Here is a 17298-nt window from a genome sequence, read left to right on the forward strand (position 1 = left end):
TTTTTAATTGAGTTGCTTTCTTATTGTTGAGTTTTGGAGTTCTAGGTACAGGGGCTCGCACTGTGGTTCAGTGGGTTAAGCCTCTGTGTGGGACGCCAGCGTCCCATATTGGAGTGCTGGTTCAAGTCCTGGCTGCTCCGCTTCCCATCCAGCTCCCTGCTAATGTGCCTGGGAAAACAGCAGAAGATGGCCCAAGTACTTGAGCCACACGGGAGACCCGAATGGAGTTCCAGGCTCCTGGCTTCAATCTGGCAAAGCCCCAACTGTTGTAGCCATCTGAGGAGGGTATCAGTGGATGGAAAATCTCTCCTCTCTCTCTCTCTCTCTCTCTCTCTGCCTCTCCTCTCTCTTTTCACTCTGCCTTTCTAATAAATAAAAAAAAAATTTTTTTTTTAAAGTTCTCTGTACAATTTGGATACCAATCCTTTATCGGGTAGGTGTCTGTGAATATTTTCTCCCAGGCAGGGTTCATGATCTGCTCCTTACACACTGCCTTCCCCCACTCCCCTGAGCTAGAACCACCTTCAGAGTGAGTTCTTCAACTTTCCTCTGAGAAATGCACACGCAGAGGCTGGCCACACGCTCACCCCTCTACACTTGAGGTGCAGGAGGGGCTATGCTTCCAGAAAGAGCCTGTTAGCCACGACTCCTTCCCCAGCCCATTTGCACATGCATTTGTTTGACTCCCATTGTCCTCCCTATCGGCATCGCCAAGCCCCAAACCCCTGCCCACTCTGCAGCCCAGGAGGTCGCCCTGCTCTGCCAGAGGCACCCTGTACAATTCTGCCGGAAGCCTTCCAGTCTTGCCTCTCTTCCACAGCCACTCATCAGGAATCAGGTGGTGCTCTCTAGGTCCCTGCGGGCCCCACCCCCACAACCCAAATGCACTTGCATTTCTATGGATGACTTCAAAGGACACAAAGGAGAGGAGCCCTGCACACCCAGGGTCAGCAGTCCTTTTAAGCGGAAGCCACTGCCTGTGTTTCTCCACCAAAATCAATTGTCCTGCTGAGCCCGTGATTGGCTTAAATAAGTTCCTGTGGAGGACTAAGCGATTTCTTTAGTGATTTTGTAGGCTCTGGGATGCTTTCAGAGGGGATGAGCAGTGGTGAGGGCCCCGAGGTTGTAGATGTGAGGAGACGAGTTGCTGAAGCTGTGGAGAGGGAGAGAGACGATGTGGGGAAGGTGGACACACATGGATTCCCATCTTGGAGGCCTGCATGCTGACTTCTGCGTGATTCGGGACACATCACTCTCCCCTGTGGAAGCCTCAGTTTCCCTCTCTGTATCTCCTCAGGCCTTTATGGTCCAGTAGTAGTCAAAGCTTGTTGGGTTGCCAGTAACAAACTAATGCCAATTACAACAAAATTGTGTTGTTGAAGTAGCAGGTGGGCACGAAAATGTCAGGGCTGTGGCGGAGACTCTGGCAATCGGGAGAACACGGCCCCACTGGAACTAAAACATTCCAGGGAAATATTTCTACAGCGTGATAGCCAACAAAGCACCTCTGCTGAGGCAGCCTCAAGGACTGCCCCAAATCTCTGCCAAGACAAGAGACGGCTCAGGGACATGGGAGACTCAGCCCACGCCAGATTACCCAGCTCACGTCTGATCCCATAGAGGGATGGGCACAGGGTCATGGGCTCCGTCAGATGGTGGGGGTGGGGAAAGCCGCAGGAACCAGGTCTTTTAGGTAGACGGTCATTCACCAGATGAAACCCGCCAAGCCTCAGGAGCTCTGTCCTCAGCCCCAACACCAGTGAGTGTGCAGCCCTCAAACTCTCCACCGCCCTCACATGGCTCCCACGGCACCTCCCACCCAGAGGCTGTCCCCAGGGAAGGGACTGTGTTCTGGTTCTCAGCACTGGGCTTGGCCCATAGTAGCTGCTTGGAAAGGGCTCTGGGCCACTGCCCGGTAAGAACCATGTTTGCCATTTCTGGAAATAATCGTGACTCAGACAACAGACCTGGGCTGCAGCGCTGGCCTGCAGCTGCTCTCCCCTCCCCCTCTCTGGCCTGCCCTTTCCCCATCTCTAGCGGGGGAGGGCCACACGACGCCAAAAGGATCTTCTGATCCCTCCGCCATCCTCTGGGTGAGGCGACTCTGCTTTGAGACTCTGGAAGAATCTGCAATTCTGGCTTGGATCAAAATGGGATGGAAGATGTCTCTCTCCTTCTCTCTCTCTGTAACTGCCTTTCAAATAAAAACAATTTTTTTTTAAAAATGGGGCAGAAATGGCCTCTCACACCAGGAGACATACACACACACCTGTGGGCTGTCACTTAGGAGGGGCAGGCAGTTCAGCGGTGGCTGGTGAGGGAGCTGGGGAGAGCCGGCAGGGACAGCGCTGGAAGCAGCCACCGTCAGGAGCACACCCGGGGCACGGAGGCCGCAGACGCCTGGCTGAGAATCTCCTTGGAATCACCGCTGAACTCTGTATCCCACGCCAGTCCCTTAGCCTGGGCCACTGCCCCATTGCTTGATGGGTGAGCATGGTGTTTGCTGAATCAGGGTTTGAAACCCACGGGAGCAGCGCATGGAACAGGAAGCCACGCTCTGGACTCTGACGTCACTCTGGTGAGATGGGGGGACGGGAGTCCCCCATTCCTACCCTCCCCCTTTCCCCTGCAAAGCAAACGGCGCTAGTAGCCCACCCTCCCCCCCCCCCCCCCCCCCAGCTCCTCGGACCGAGCGGGAAGAAATTGGAACGAGACAAGGAGGCACTGCCCACCAGCAGTTTTATGTGAAATGCAATCAATGTGTCTACAGCGTCCGGGGCCCGCCCCTCAGCACTTGCTGTAGATGGCAGCACTGCCCCGCTCCTCGAACTCCTCCTTGCTGACCCACAGCTGCTGGAACGCCTGCAGCGAGGCCAGGATGGAGCCTCCGGTCCACACCGAGGTCTTCCTCTCGGGGGCTGCGGCCACGGCGAGGTTGTCGCCCGGGCACAGGAGGCTGAGCTCCCGCTGGAAGCGCTCGGGGAAGCCGTCGAGCATGGTGCTGCCGCCGCACAGCAGCACGTTGGCAGCCATCTCCTCCTTGAAGCCCACCTCCTGGCAGCGGTCCAGGCAGGCGGCCGTGAGCGCGGCGAGGCCTGGCTGCTCGCAGCCCACCAGCGAGGGCTTGAAGAGCAGCTCGGAGCAGCGGAAGCGCTCCTGGCCGATGGTGATGAGCTTGCCGTCGGGCAGCTCGTAGTCCACGCGCAGGTCGTCGAGACCCAGGCCCAGCTCCTGGTCGGGCAGCAGCGCGGCGTAGCAGCACTTCTTTTTGATGTGCTCCACGATGTGCAGGTGGTCGTCGGTGAAGTGGTGGCCCGCCTCGTTGAGCAGCTGCATCAGGTAGCTGGTGAGCGCGCTGCCCGCGTAGTCGGCGCGGCTGCTCAGGCCCGGCAGCAGGTCGCCCTCGGAGATGGGCACCACGTGCGACACGCCGTGGCCGCTCTCCACCACCAGCCCCGACGTCTTGCCGTACGAGTAGATGGACAGCAGCGCCTGCGACGTCACGTGCATGGCCGGGATGCGGAAGGTCTCGAACAGGAGCTCGGCGTACTTCTCGCGGTTGCTGCTGGGGCTGAGCGGCGGGTCGGACACCAGCACGGCGTGCTCCTCGGGCACGATCCTCATGGCCGTGTGGAAGATGTACTCCCAGATGCTCTGCACGCAGTCCCAGTCGGCCACCACGCCGTGCTTCAGCGGGTTCACCAGCTTGAGCGGCGCCTCGGTGTTGAGCAGCTCGTGGCCCACGTAGGTGTCCTTGCGGGTGTCGCCCGCGTCGTTGGCCGCCTCGGGGCAGCGCTTGCCCACCGTGGAGGAGATGAAGTAGGTGGGCCTCGGCTCGCCCGCGTAGCCGCACTTGCAGTACTGGGAGCCCAGGTCGATGATCAGCGCCTTGATCTTGCGCACCTTCCTGGGCTTCATCTTCAGCTGACTGGCCGAGCTTGTGTCCCGGAGGCCAGCGTCGGGGCCGGGCACGGCCCCCGCCTCTCCAGGGTCACCCTGAGCCGTGCCCATGGGCATGGGGCTAGGGCTGCTCTTTGTCGCCATCTGCCGCCCTTGCTCGCCTTCTCACAGCTTCATGCTAGAGCTCCCAGGGGAGAAATGAGTCCGCCCCTCGCCCCCGTGCAGCCTTGGCAACCGCTCGGGATTGTGATGTCACTGGGGGCTGGTCCATTCAGGCTGCTGGAGGCGGAGCTTGGTCTCGTCACCTACCCCGCCCCGCCCATACCCTTAATTGGAATTTGCTCCCCGGGTGGCCTTAGAAACCCCAGCAGGCTGGTGTCTTGAGGTTTCTCCTCTCTCCCTCTCTGGGCCTTGCCCCCTGTTCGCCGACACCTTTTCCTCGGAGCCCTTACAGTAAATCAGGCACTAGCAGTTCCTTTCTTCACAGACTCCTGGGAGTCAGGAAATAAGAGGATCAGAACTCAGATGACTTAGCCCAGTGCAAGCCGCTCTTTGGAGTGTTTGCACTTACTCCAAGTTCATGCAACCCCAACACACCAGGCCTCCCTAAAGAGCCTGAAGACCCCAAGAGTACCTTCCTCCATTCACTCAACATTCGTTTCCTGGGGTTCCAGGCAGGACCAGCCACTGCCGCCTGCGGGTGACCGATGATGGACACCCTGGCACGAGCAGCGCCCACTCTAGGGGGGTGGAAGTTAGAATGGAGGCACTCGGGAGACCAAGGTCTACTCGTGCATACAGGAGTGAGTGCCCACTGAGGACAAGAGAGGCTTTCTAGAGAGGAGGTGATGCTAATGTCAAATTCTGGGAAATGTGGGTGTTCGTAAGTAGCAATGAGAAAGCAAGGACAGTGCAAGCAGACAGAACAGCTGCAGGCAAAGCTCAGAAGGGGAACTTCTCTGAAAGTGTCTAGAAAAATAGATGAAGTTACAGACAGTGTGCAACCAGCTGGGGTGGGTCTCAAATCCTAGAGCAGCTTGTACTAAACTAAAAACAGCTGGGGAACCAATGGAGCCCTTAAGTAGGGAAGTGGTCAGATTTGCCTCTTAGAAGAATTTTAGAAAGATCTGCACTCGGCTGTGATGTAGAGAATGGAGGGGAGGGGCAAGACGAGAAACTGAGGCCTGAGAAGGGGCTGCTGGGAAAATCCTCGTGCTGGAGCTGGGGCTGAGATAGGCTCCAGAGACATTTGGAAGGTAGAATCAAATCTTATCTGTTGGCTCCCAGCCGTCCTCAATTCAATCCAAGCTCCTACTCTGGCAATGAAGACCCCCTCCCTCCCCCCCCCCGTTGACATCTATGACCTCTTTCGCCTCAAACATTGCACTTAGATTAAATGATTCCAAGGGGGGAGTGAGGGGAGGGCAGGGCGGGTCCTTTCCCTGTGCCGGGCAAGAGGTCCTGCACCTTAGACCTATCAAAGCACACAGCAGATTAGGGCTTTGGTGGGGAAGAGTCCACAGAAAGAGGGGAGAAGAGGGGCAACTGGGGCTGAGGAAACTCTCTGGAAGAATTAAGAAGAGCAAAAGTAGCCGAGGAATTAGGTCACATGGATAGGGAGAGGACAGGGTTTGTAAGACACCATTAAGAAATACCGTGTGGAACAGGCAAGAATGCCAGTGGAGAACCTGTGGGAATTTGGTTTGCTGAGCTGTCCACTGGCACTATTGAGCTGGACTGTGTGGGTAACAACTTTATAAAGATTGCAATGATGAGCATCGTGGCCTAGAAGCACCATGGGTGATGCCACAAAATCACAGAACCTGGGGACTGGTCCCTTGAGTCCCCTCTGGAACATCACACCCAGTCATCTGGCATTGTCAGTTGACCCCATTCTGACCGGCTGTGAGCAGTAACTTTTTCCCACACTGAACTGATGACCCCCTTTTTCCCAAGAGGCTACTAACTGGCTGGGAGGTGAGGGGAAGTTGTGCTTCTGTGACAACCCTTAGGCTATCTTTTTAAATATTTATTTATGGGGCCAGTGTTGTGATGCAGTGGGTTAAGCTGCCACTTGCAATGCCCACATCTTAAGGGAGCACTCATTTGAGTCCTGGCTGTTCCACTTCTGATCCAGCTCCCGGCTAATATCCTAGGAAAGCAGAAGGTGGTCCAATACTTGGGCCCCTGCCACCCATGTGGGAGACCCAGAGGGAGTTCCAGGCTCCTGGCTCTGGCCTTGCCCAGCCCCAGCCATTGCAGCTACTGGGCAAGTGAACCAGCAGATGGAGGATCTCCCTCTGTCTCTGTAAACCTGCCTTTCAAATAATCTTAAAAATAAAATTTTTGAAAAAATTTTGAAAAAAATTATTTGAAAGGAGGAGAGATCCATCTTTCACCCACTGGCTCACTCCACAGATGGCCACAACAGCTGGCTGGCAGGGACCCACATACTTGGACCATCTTCTGTTTTCCCAGGAACATTAGCAGGCAGCTGGACTGGAAGTGGAGTAACCAGGAATCAAACTGGCACACCAGTATGAGAGATGTGGGCACTGAGAGCAGTGGCTTAACCCATTGTGCTCCAATGCCAGCCCCATTCCTTAGGCTATTTATAGGCAGTGTTAGTAGACAGCCTGAGCCTACTTTCTTCCATTCCTAATGGAAACAGTATAGAAGAGAGTATGGAATTGGACTCAGAAGACCTGAGTCAAATCTAGCTTTATTATTATTTGAAAGATCTGGGCAAACTACTCAATTGTCAGTAGAATCTGATTCCTATAGTGCTTTCTTCTCTCATCAGCCTGATCCCTGATCCCTGCCTACCACCTCCAGGATTATCATGAACAACTAACTAGGTGGATGGTGGCACCACACACACACACACACACACACACACACAGAGAGAGAGAGAGAGAGAGAGAGAATGCAGTGGGGAGAACAGCTATGTGGGGGAAGAAAATGAGTTCCATCTGGAGATGCCAAAGGGCATCTAGCTGTTGGTCCACAGCTCACGATAAAGTCTCTGGATCCAGAATTAAGTCTCAAGAGTATCTCTACTTTCTGAAAAGAACTTTTTTTTTTTTTTTCAAATGTTTTATTTATTTGAGAGGTAGAGTTACAGACACAGAGTGAAAGAGAGAAAGGTCTTCCATCCACTGGTTCACTCCCCAAATGGCCACAACAGCCAGAGCTGGGCCAATCCAAAGCCAGGAGCCAGGAGCTTCCTCTGGGTCTCCCACATTGATGCAGTGGCCCAAGCACTTGGGCCATCTTCCACTGCTTTCCCAGGCCGTATAGCAGAGAGCTGGATTAGACGTGGAACAGCTGGGACTCAAACCGGCACCCATATGGGATGCCAGCACTGCAGGTGGAGGCATAGCTTATTGAGCCAGCCCCAAGAACTTTCCTTTCTACCTCAAAGAAATTGGATACAGTCTTGGTACTTGGGTTACAGCACATAGGACTGAGCTTTCAGAAAGATGCTCAAAATGCCCGCTTGGCAAGGAATCCTCTTTGCTGGGAACTCCTCACCCAGGGGTTCCCACACTTCAGCCTATGGAAGAGCTGGATCCCTAGGCTCCTGGTTTTGACCTGGCTCAGCCCTGACTGATGCATGCACTTGAAGAGTGTATCAGTGGATGGAAGATCTTTCTCTCAAATAAATATTTTTGAAAGTACTTTCCTAGTCTTCCTTCAAAATGCAATGCTATTATTTCATCCACTACCACTGAAGCAAGAAGCTGAGACTTTTGTCCTGGAGGGGATGCTTAACTGCCCCCACCAGGTAATCTCAAAGCTCAGGAGCCGGAACTTCATCCTTTTCTTTCCTTATCCCTACAAGGAGCCAAGAGCATCCCCAGGAACCTCCTTAAGAGAGAAAGCCCTGGGACCGGTGCTGCGGTACAGTGTTGGCATCCTGTATGAGCACAGGATTGAGTCCTGGCTGCTCTGCTTCCCATCCAGCTCCCTGCTAATGTGCCTGGGAAAGCAGCAGAGGATGGCCCAAGGGCTTGGGCCCCTGCACCCACATGGGAGACTCGGAAGAAGTTCCTGGCTCCTGGTTCAGCCTGGCCCAGCCCTCGCTGTTCCAGCCATTTGGGGAGTGAACAAACAGGTGAAAAACCCTTCTCCTCCTCTCTCTGTATGTCTGCCTTTCAAATAAATACAATTTTTGAAAGAAAAAAAAGAGAGAGAGAAAGGCCATTACTGGCGTGACGTAGAAGAGCAGGGAGCAGGGGTAATGTCCAAGGTGCTGCTTGACATGAGGCAGGGCTCTGGGTGTCCTTAGTGTGGCAGGCCAGCAGCACCAATGCAGCCAGCTTCAAAGTGGCGTACAAGAAAGTGGCCGAGCAGCCTCAGAGATGCAAGTTAGGTCTCAAGGTGCGTCCACAGCATACATCGGGAGGAAGCCAGAGCGAGGAAACTTGGCCATTGCTGGCTGGACAGCATTGAGTGAGCTACGCATCCACAAGCTTCAATATTCTCATCAGCCGGACTCAGCAGGTTCTAACTGCCCACCCTCTGACCCAGATGAAGGAGGAGCAAGCACACAAAGGATGCCCTAAAAACAATTCCTCCTAAGGTGGTCCTAAAGGGTGTTTAGTGTCCTAAGTGAGATAGAAGAGCATGGCACAGTCACCCCAGTAGCCAATCAGCCTTCTAAAATCTAAGTCAAGTGGTGTCACTCTTGTGCTCAAAATCCTCTGGCACTATCAAAGCTCACCCAGGGCCAAGGCCAAATGCCTTGCAATGTCCTATAAGGACTGACACGAGCTACTCAGCCACCCCCACTCCCACAACCACTTCTCCCTTCCTTCCTTGCTCCTTCTCCGCTGGCTTCCCTGGTCTTTCCCACCCATCCTCTAACTTGAGGTTGGAAACTCTTCTCTGTAAAGAGCCAGATGGTGAATACTTAGTTTTCTTCAGCACAATCTCTGTTGCAAAGACTCAGCCCTGCTGTCGTGCTGCCACAGCAGCCGTGGACAGTGGGCGAATGCATGAGCGTGGCTGTGTTCCAACTAAAGTTCCCAGACCATCCTGGGCTGCCGACTGCATTTGGCTGCCATCTGACACCCCCTGCTCTAACCCCCAAGTCTCACGTCTGCCTCCAGTCTTATGCACCTGCTGGACCCCTGCACACACACCTGAATAGATTATACCTTTCTTCGGGTCTTCCTGCAAGCAGTACCATCTCACAGAACCCTGCCTAGTTTTTGTCCTTCACTCTCAACACTTTCTAATAGCTATTTCTTTTGGTTATTGCCTGTTTCTCCCAACCCCTTCTGACTAATACAAAAATAAGCTGTACCAGCAAAGATCTTTGGTTTTTTCTCCCTTCCTGCTGTATTCCCAGCTGTCTCACTCATAGCAGGCTCAATAAATACTGACTGAGTAAATCAAAGTTATTGTAAACTTTAGAAAAAGGGAGCTGTTTGGAAAACAATGTTCAACCCTGACATGGGACAAAGATTCTCAGTGTTTAGAAAGACTCAGGTCACTGGATTACATCATAATCAGTGATGTCATTATTGGGAAAATTCTCAGGCTCTGCTCTGAGTTAGGCCTTTCAGGCCTTGCAGCCAGCGGGATTGAGGAGCGTTCTGAGAGTAGTATGGCTCTGGAAAGCATGTGGGCTCCACAGGCAGCAAACATAGGTGATGGGCCTGGCAAGAAAGTGGGTGACCGGGCCTCCATGCAGACACAGCTCCTCCAGACAGCCTCCCTCAAGGATGGCCCGGCCAGGCGGGCAGTGTGGGTCGGCCGTAACTCTTCGGAGCCAGAAGAGCCTACAAAATCAACAGTGGCCGAGAGGCGGCCCAAGTTAGGGGTGACCAAAGCAGTGGTCGTGGACCTTGGCACTGGCTACTGTAAATGTGGCTTTGCTGGCCTGCCAAAGCCCACCCACAAGATCTCGACAACAGTGGGCAAGCCCTACATGGAGACAGCCAAGACCGGGGACAATCGCAAGGAGACGTTCGTGGGGCAAGAGCTCATCAACCCAAAGGTTCGCCTCAGGCTGGTTAACCCCCTGCGCCACGGCATCATCGTGGACTGGGATACGGTGCAGGACATCTGGGAGCATCTCTTCCGACAGGAGATGAAGATCGCCCCGGAGGAGCATGCGGTCTTGGTTTCAGACCCGCCCCTGAGCCCACACACCAACAGAGAGAAGTACGCCGAAATGCTGTTTGAGACCTTCAACACCCCCGCTATGCACATCGCCTACCAGTCCCGCCTGTCCATGTACTCCTACGGGCGGACCTCCGGCCTGGTGGTGGAGGTGGGCCATGGCGTGTCCTACGTGGTCCCCATCTATGAGGGCTACCCTCTGCCCAGCATCACCGGAAGGCTGGACTACGCAGGCTCTGACCTGACCGCCTACCTGATGAACCTGTTGAACAACGCCGGGAAATACTTCAGCGAGGACCAGATGTGCATTGTGGAGGACATCAAGAAGAAATGCTGCTTCGTGGCCCTGGACCCCATCGAGGAGAAGAAAGTCCCTCCCACGGAGCACGCGATCCAGTATACTCTGCCCGATGGGAAGGAGATATACCTCTACCAGGAAAGGTTCCTCTGCGCCGAGATGTTCTTCAAGCCCTCTCTGATCAAGTCCATGCAGCTGGGCCTTCACACGCAGACTGTGTCCTGCCTTAACAAGTGCGACATTGCCCTCAAGCGGGACCTCATGGGGAACATCCTGCTCTGCGGAGGCAGCACGATGCTCAGCGGCTTCCCCAACCGCCTGCAGAAGGAGCTAAGCAGCATGTGTCCCAACGACACCCCGCAGGTGAACGTGCTGCCGGAGAGGGACACTGCGGTGTGGACCGGAGGCTCCATCCTGGCCTCGCTGCAGGGCTTCCAACCCCTGTGGGTCCATCGCTCTGAGTACGAGGAACACGGGCCCTTCTTCCTCTACAGAAGGTGCTTCTGAACGCATGATGCCGAGCCACTGCCGTGACCGTGCGGCAGCGTGGCCTGGTGAGCGTCCACCCTCCACGCGGGGAGCTGAGCCAGCACACTCCTTCCTGTAGCATTAAACAGCCCTCATGTTCCCCTCTGCAGTATGTGTTTCCTACTTGGTGAGAACAATCCCACGGATGCGGCTTCTGTTTTAACAATATGCATTTGCCAAAACAAAAGCCGGGGCGGGGAGGAGGATCGATGAAGACAAGCACATGTAGATTGCTTATAAACACTCATTTTCTTGGGAGAAACTTGTCAGTGCACACGGTTGACAGGGCTCAGGGACTTGTTTTCCATTTGTTAGCAGGGGAAGGGGAGGAATGACTGGGCTATTTTTTTTTCATTTGGGGGAACTCTGTTACAAGTGCTGGGTTTTAGCATTTGGCACAGCAGGTTAAGCTGCTGCTTGCAATGCCAGCACCCATCTACCTCTTATACAGGTGTCTGAAAGTCTCTAACTATGGTCCTTGGTCACACCTGCACTCAACGGCACATACTCAGTGTTCAGAAGAGAGCTGACCTCCTCCCATCTTCAGGGAGAAACCCTAAGAGCTGCCCCCTCATAGCCTCCACGTTTGCCTAGACAGCCTTGGAAGACCCAATGTGCTTGGCCTAAGCTCCAGGCCTGGTTAGTAAGCACACACGGCTGGCAACAGCAAGCTGGAGCAGGGAAGCCAAGGTGGAGACAAGTAATAGCCATAGAAGGGCACCTGACGAGCCTGGTTCAGCAGAGACGACTAAGTCTTGTCCTGGAGAACTAAGCGCTCAGCCAGGACTTGGGTACTTTGACTTGAGAGAGGTGCATCTTGTTCACCATGGTTTCTGTCCAAACCACTCCGCTATCAACACTCCATGAACACTGACAGATGGGCAAGTTGGAGTTAGTTCTTAAGCTTTGGACTCTTTGGCAGGGAGCTAAAACCTATGAAACCCTCTCAGGAAGTTCTTAAATGCATAAATTCTATGCACTCCAAGTTAAGAACCTCCAAAAAGTGAGGGTTTGACAAAGAGGTGGATCTCTGGAGGATGAGAGTCATCCTTGGCCTAAAAGCTCATTTGAAAATGAAAAGTACCGGCCAGTGCCATGGCTCAGTAGGCTAATCCTCTGCCTGCGGTGCCAGCACCCCGGGTTCTAGACCCGGTTGGGGCACTGGATTCTGTCCCAGTTGCTCCTCTTCCAGTCCAGCTCTCTGCTGTGGATCGGGAAGGCAGTGGAGGATGGCCCAAGTGCTTGGGCCCTGCACCCGCATGGAAGACCAGGAGGAAGCTCCTGGCTCCTGGCTTCGGATCGGCACAACGCGCCGGCCTAGCGGCCACTTGGAGAATAAACCAATGGAAAAGGAAGACCTTTCTCTCTGTGTCTCTCTTTCTCACTGTCCACTCTGGCTGTCAAAAAATAAATAAATAAATAAAAGAAAAAAGAAAATGAAAAGTACCAACATAAGGTTGAACAACTGCAATTTTTTTCAAAGCACTTTTATGAATTCTCTCACTTGATTCTTACAATTGCTCTAGCAGAAAAAGAGAATCTTCCTCACACACACAAAAAAAGATGAACAGTTTTAGTATGTGGACATCATCGAAGCCCAGTGATTCTCAACTGGAGGCAATTTTGACCCCCACAGGGCATTTAACAAGGTTTACAGAGAGTTTTGGTTACCAAAGCCAAGGTCGGAGTTTATACTACTGGCATCTAGTGAACAGAAACCTGAGAAGCTGCTAAAAATACTCCAATGCTCAAGACAGTCTCAGCCCCAAACCCAAGGCATCACTGAGAAACTCTGCTCAGCCCTTTGGGTATACAAGGCTGTGGGAAACCAAGGTTCAGTAAGGTAAAATAACTCTGTCCAAGGACAGAACCATGGCTCAAAGCCTTGCTCTATCCTTTATACCAGGGCATCTTGTTCTTAAATTTCCTGGGACTTGAGCCAATAGCAGCATTAGGGAGCAGAGAGAACACGTAATACAGGATCAAGAGCAGGCCTTCATAATACACACTGAGGGGCGACAGGTAATGGCTTAAGTAGCAGGTCCCTGTGACCCTCGTGGCAGACAGGGATTGACATCCAGGCTCCTGGGTTTGGCCCAGCCCAGCCCTGGCTGTTGCAGTTATTTGGGGAGTGAACCAATAGACAGAGAACATTAATTCTCTCTCGCTGACTCTATGCCCTTCCAATAAGTAAAATTAAAAAACAAAAACAATACTAGGTTCTCATCATACTAGCTTTGGCTTGTCTGTCCCCTTGGGATGTGTACAGTCACCTAGAGTTCAAGATTTTCATGCTTACCCTAGTTACCAAAAAATATCCACAAGGACAAGCCAAGGCTCCCACAGGCATGTCCAGGTGGTGCTTCCAGAAACGCACAGGTATGTGGAGACTGGCACAAGAGGCAAAAAACGTAATTTTGTTTCTCAAACTTGTAATCACCTTCAATTACTAAGAATTACCAATTTTGTTTCTTTCTAAAGACAACTTTTTCAGTTATGGCTATAAAAAATTCACAATTATGTACATGTATGCACATTGTGGATGTATAAAGGATCTGTATAATATATACAGTGTATATATTATACAGTGTATAAATGTATAAATATATAAGTGTATAAATATATAAATTTATTTTATAATTTGTGGCAGTGCTGAGAAATTACACAAACCTACACTCATAAAGACATAATACAAACATTAGCTACTGCCTCAGTTTTTTAGAAAGTGTACTTTGAAATCTATGTTGTTAAAGATTACTCTTTAATTGGATTGCTCTCCAATTTCCCTCTTGATGTTTAGAACATTTGAGTAAAGTTGTCTGATTCAATGGAACTAAGAAACCTGAAAGTTTTGGCGTACTACAGCATGAACTTGCTTTGGGACACAGCATAAATGGGACAGAGTACACATTTTTGGAAAGAGCATGTTCTCTTCTAGAACTAGACAGAACTTTTCCCCCACTTCAGGCATTTATCACTCACAGGGGTTTCTCCTTTTTCTATTGACTCAATTTTTGTCCAAGAATCCTCCCTTGGCTTTGTTAGCAATTCGCTTGCTTTCAATTTAAACAAAATTCAATTCTGCTCAGACAACAGACAGTAATCTGACAGTAATCAACAGTAATCTGCATTCGTACCAATTTGTTCCCTGTGAAGATTCACACTGTTATCAACAGACCACAGTCTACTATCCAAACAAGAAGACTACACTACATTGAAGTGCTAGGTAAGCGACTATGCCCATTTACCATGCCAAAGAGTAGTCACAAGGTACTTTCAACTTTTCAATGAGGGGCACTGAATTATAGCAAATCCAGTAGGGTTAGGAGTCAAAAATTAGATTTCCCAAAGCAGTCTATGATCTTGTTCTTCTTTTATTTTTTCTATTTGGCAAAAATGTTCAAACACATTAAAAAGGTGATTGATATGGCAAATGCTGCTAGATTCTGCAGTGAGCATCTTGTTATATTGGGGAAAATTTTCTTCTTCAATATTTATTTATTTGAAAGTCAGAGTTAGTTAGAAAGAGGGAGGGACAAAGAGAGAGATCACTCTCCAGATGACCACAACAGTCAGCACTCGGCAAGGCCAAAGCCACAAGCCCGGAGCTTCATCCAGATCTCTCATGTGGGTGGCAGGGGCCCAAAAAGCCTTAGGCCATCTTCTGCTTGTTTTCCTAGGCCATTTGCAGGGGGGTGGATCAGAAGTGGAGCAGCTGGGACATGAACTGGTGCCCATATCAGATGCTGGTGTTGTGAGCAGTGGCTTAATTTGTTACACTACAATGCTGGCCCCCTAGGGAGAATTTTTTTAAATTACACTTGAGTAAATCTATACTCTGAGGATCAAAAGCAGTGTTTCCTGTTTATGTACAGTAATGAAAGTCTAGTTTTGGTATTAAAAACATGAAAAACTGTTTTACTTTACCCAGTGATTAGCCACAAAACTGTTGTCAAAATGAACAGGGCCTTTTCTGGACTCACCAAAAAGAGAAAACATTTTCATTTACTCCAAAGGAAATAACTGAAAGTTCTTTTGAGAAACTGAATGCAACAGAGGTCAGCTAAGCACCACAAAGAAAAATGTGAAATGACCTAGACACTGACAAAAACATTTCTTTTAAAGGAAGCAATATTTGGAGAACAAACAGTAATTCACAACCCTGTATGCCATACAATACCTACCGGCCGCATGACACTGGCTGGGAAATTCTATTTTTTTTTTTTTTTTTTTTTAATTTTATTTATTTATTTTTTTTTTGACAGGCAGAGTGGACAGTGAGAGAGAGAGACAGAGAGAAAGGTCTTCCTTTGCCGTTGGTTCACCCTCCAATGGCTGCCGCGGCCGGCGCGCTGCAGCCGGCGCACCGCGCTGATCTGATGGCAGGAGCCAGGAGCCAGGTGCTTTTCCTGGTCTCCCATGGGGTGCAGGGCCCAAGCACCTGGGCCATCCTCCACTGCACTCCCTGGCCACAGCAGAGGGCTGGCCTGGAAGAGGGGCAACCAGGACAGAATCCGGCGCCCCGACCGGGACTAGAACCCGGTGTGCCGGCACCGCTAGGCGGAGGATTAGCCTATTGAGCCGCGGCGCCGGCCCTGGCTGGGAAATTCTAAACTGTTCCAGCTTTAACACTGCTAACTCTCTAGTTGGAAACAATGAAATGGTCCCTGTGGAGAGTGTAACTACAGGAGGCTCAGCCCAATTACACCTGGAAGCACAAGACCCAAGAAGGTGTTAAAAACAGAGCTGTCAGCATAGGAAGGCTTGGAATTTCACAGCATACATTTCATTTTTTTATTCTGCTTTAGTTACGGTGAAGAGACATCATTTAAATGACTATATCTAACCAAACACCAGTAGCTCTAATAACCACAATATTTATATAGAGTGCTCTCTTCCAGTAACATAACAATTTAGAAACATTATTTTACTTGTCTTTAAACTTGAGGTAGAAGCCATGAAACGTTATTCCCAATCAACAGACAAAAAACTGAAGCACAACATAATTATGTGACTTGTCCAGGGTCCAATATGAATCAGACCTAAAGCTGAGAGTGAACCCAATGTCATGATTACCAGGAATGTGCTCTCACACAGCACTAAGGAGTAGCATTTAAAAATATGCTATATTAGCTAAAGCTTAAAAAGTTTTTCTAATAATTAAGATATACAGAAAATAAAATAAAAATAGAATCACTTGGTGTCTGCTGAAGTGTGGCACACACAGCACTCCCAGCAAGGCTCATTCTCAACAGCCAGGCCTCAAGGAACAAGGGGTGGAAGGACAACCAGGAAAGGGCAGGGAATGGTCTATGGTCTCCTCTGTCAGAACCCTCCCAGCTGGGCACAGTCACTCTAGCAGGCTCAGCTTCCACTGGGTTTTTCTGTTGATCTTTGGCGGTACAAAAAGCTCAGCATCTAAAAGACAAGGAGGAAAACTGTGAGACACTCTCTGATTGGTGGGGAGCTGAGAAAGTAACTAAGTGGAAGAAACTGGGTGAACAGGCTCTGCACCTGCATGACGGCCACCAGCACCAGAGTTCACATGCCTGTTACACTCGCAGCCTCGTGGTCAGAGCCCTACCTTGAGAAGGACTGCATTTCAGCTCCAGGTATGTTTACCAGTGATTCAAGGGAGAAGAACGTTCTACACTCATACTGAAATTGGAAAGGAGTGGTGGTGGCCATATACATTTAATAAAACTCATCAGATTTACACCTAAGATCTGTGGGATTTACTATCTGTACAACAGCTTGACTGTAAAAGAGCACCAAAAACGTGGTGGCTTGTAGGCAATAAGGAAAGCTAATAGAAATTCTACAGACATGCTGATCAATGAAGATATCCCTGCCTGAAAAGTAAAGGGAGCAGGGGTCAGGGAAAAGCCTTCATTGTACCTAAAACTCCAGGCATGCTCTAGATTTAAGGACTCTTATCTAACTAAGAATCATATAGCGGAAGTAGAGGTAATATGAAAAATATGTATATATAACGATGTTCTCTCCCAGCATTATTTATGATAATTAAACTTCTAATAGTACATCTGACATGAGCCATAAAGATATTAAAAATTATTTTCAAAGAATATTTTAACAATGTGTGGAAAATATAAAATGGCTTTTAAAAACACCACGGGGGCTGGCACTATGGTGTAGCGGGTGAAGCTGCTGCCGCAGTGCCAGCATCCCATGTGGGCACCGGTTTGAGTCCCAGCTACTCCACGTCCAATCCAGCTCTCTGCTATGGGCTGGGAAAGCAGTAGAAGATGGCCCAAGTGCTTGGGCCCCTGCACCCACATGGGAAACCTAGAGGAGGCTCCTGGTTCCTGGCTTTAGATCGGCACAGCTTTGGCCGCAAGCAGATGGAAGACCTCTTTCTCTCTCTCTCTCTCTCTCTCTCTCTCTCTGCCTCTCTGTAACTCTGCCTTTCAAATAAATAT

The 17298-nt window shown here is 50.6% G+C and overlaps 3 protein-coding genes across 4 annotated transcripts in view; 1 reads left to right on the forward strand and 2 right to left on the reverse strand.

Moving 5' to 3' along the window:
• Nucleotides 1–2722: 2722 nt before the first annotated feature.
• ACTL7B (actin like 7B) lies at nucleotides 2723–4173 on the reverse strand. The gene has a single exon (XM_002708125.6). The coding sequence runs from the start codon at nucleotides 4042–4044 to the stop codon at nucleotides 2788–2790; it is 1257 nt and encodes a 418-aa protein (XP_002708171.1). The 5' UTR covers nucleotides 4045–4173; the 3' UTR covers nucleotides 2723–2787.
• Nucleotides 4174–6980: 2807 nt separating this feature from the next.
• Nucleotides 6981–13071, forward strand: ACTL7A (actin like 7A). Its single transcript, XM_002708122.6, has one exon. The coding sequence runs from the start codon at nucleotides 9515–9517 to the stop codon at nucleotides 10835–10837; it is 1323 nt and encodes a 440-aa protein (XP_002708168.2). The 5' UTR covers nucleotides 6981–9514; the 3' UTR covers nucleotides 10838–13071.
• A 2557-nt stretch (nucleotides 13072–15628) lies between these two features.
• ELP1 (elongator acetyltransferase complex subunit 1) overlaps nucleotides 15629–17298 on the reverse strand; it is a 74838-nt gene continuing 73168 nt past the window's right edge. Inside the window, exon 37 of one of the 2 annotated variants that reach the window (XM_051842674.3) lies at nucleotides 15629–16276. In XM_051842674.3, coding sequence (XP_051698634.2) covers nucleotides 16209–16276 — 68 coding nt within the window. In that variant the 3' untranslated portion in view covers nucleotides 15629–16208. 2 annotated transcript variants of the gene reach the window in all.

Source organism: Oryctolagus cuniculus, chromosome 1, assembly GCF_051225735.1.
Source record: "Oryctolagus cuniculus isolate XC-2025 breed Fujian yellow rabbit chromosome 1, ASM5122573v1, whole genome shotgun sequence".
Classification (NCBI taxonomy): domain Eukaryota; kingdom Metazoa; phylum Chordata; class Mammalia; order Lagomorpha; family Leporidae; genus Oryctolagus; species Oryctolagus cuniculus.

Bases quoted from the DNA above. Each gene is read 5' to 3' on its own strand.
- ACTL7A (XM_002708122.6), top strand. From the start codon at position 9,515: ATGGCTCTGGAAAGCATGTGGGCTCCACAGGCAGCAAACATAGGTGAT.
- ACTL7B (XM_002708125.6), bottom strand. From the start codon at position 4,044: ATGGCGACAAAGAGCAGCCCTAGCCCCATGCCCATGGGCACGGCTCAG.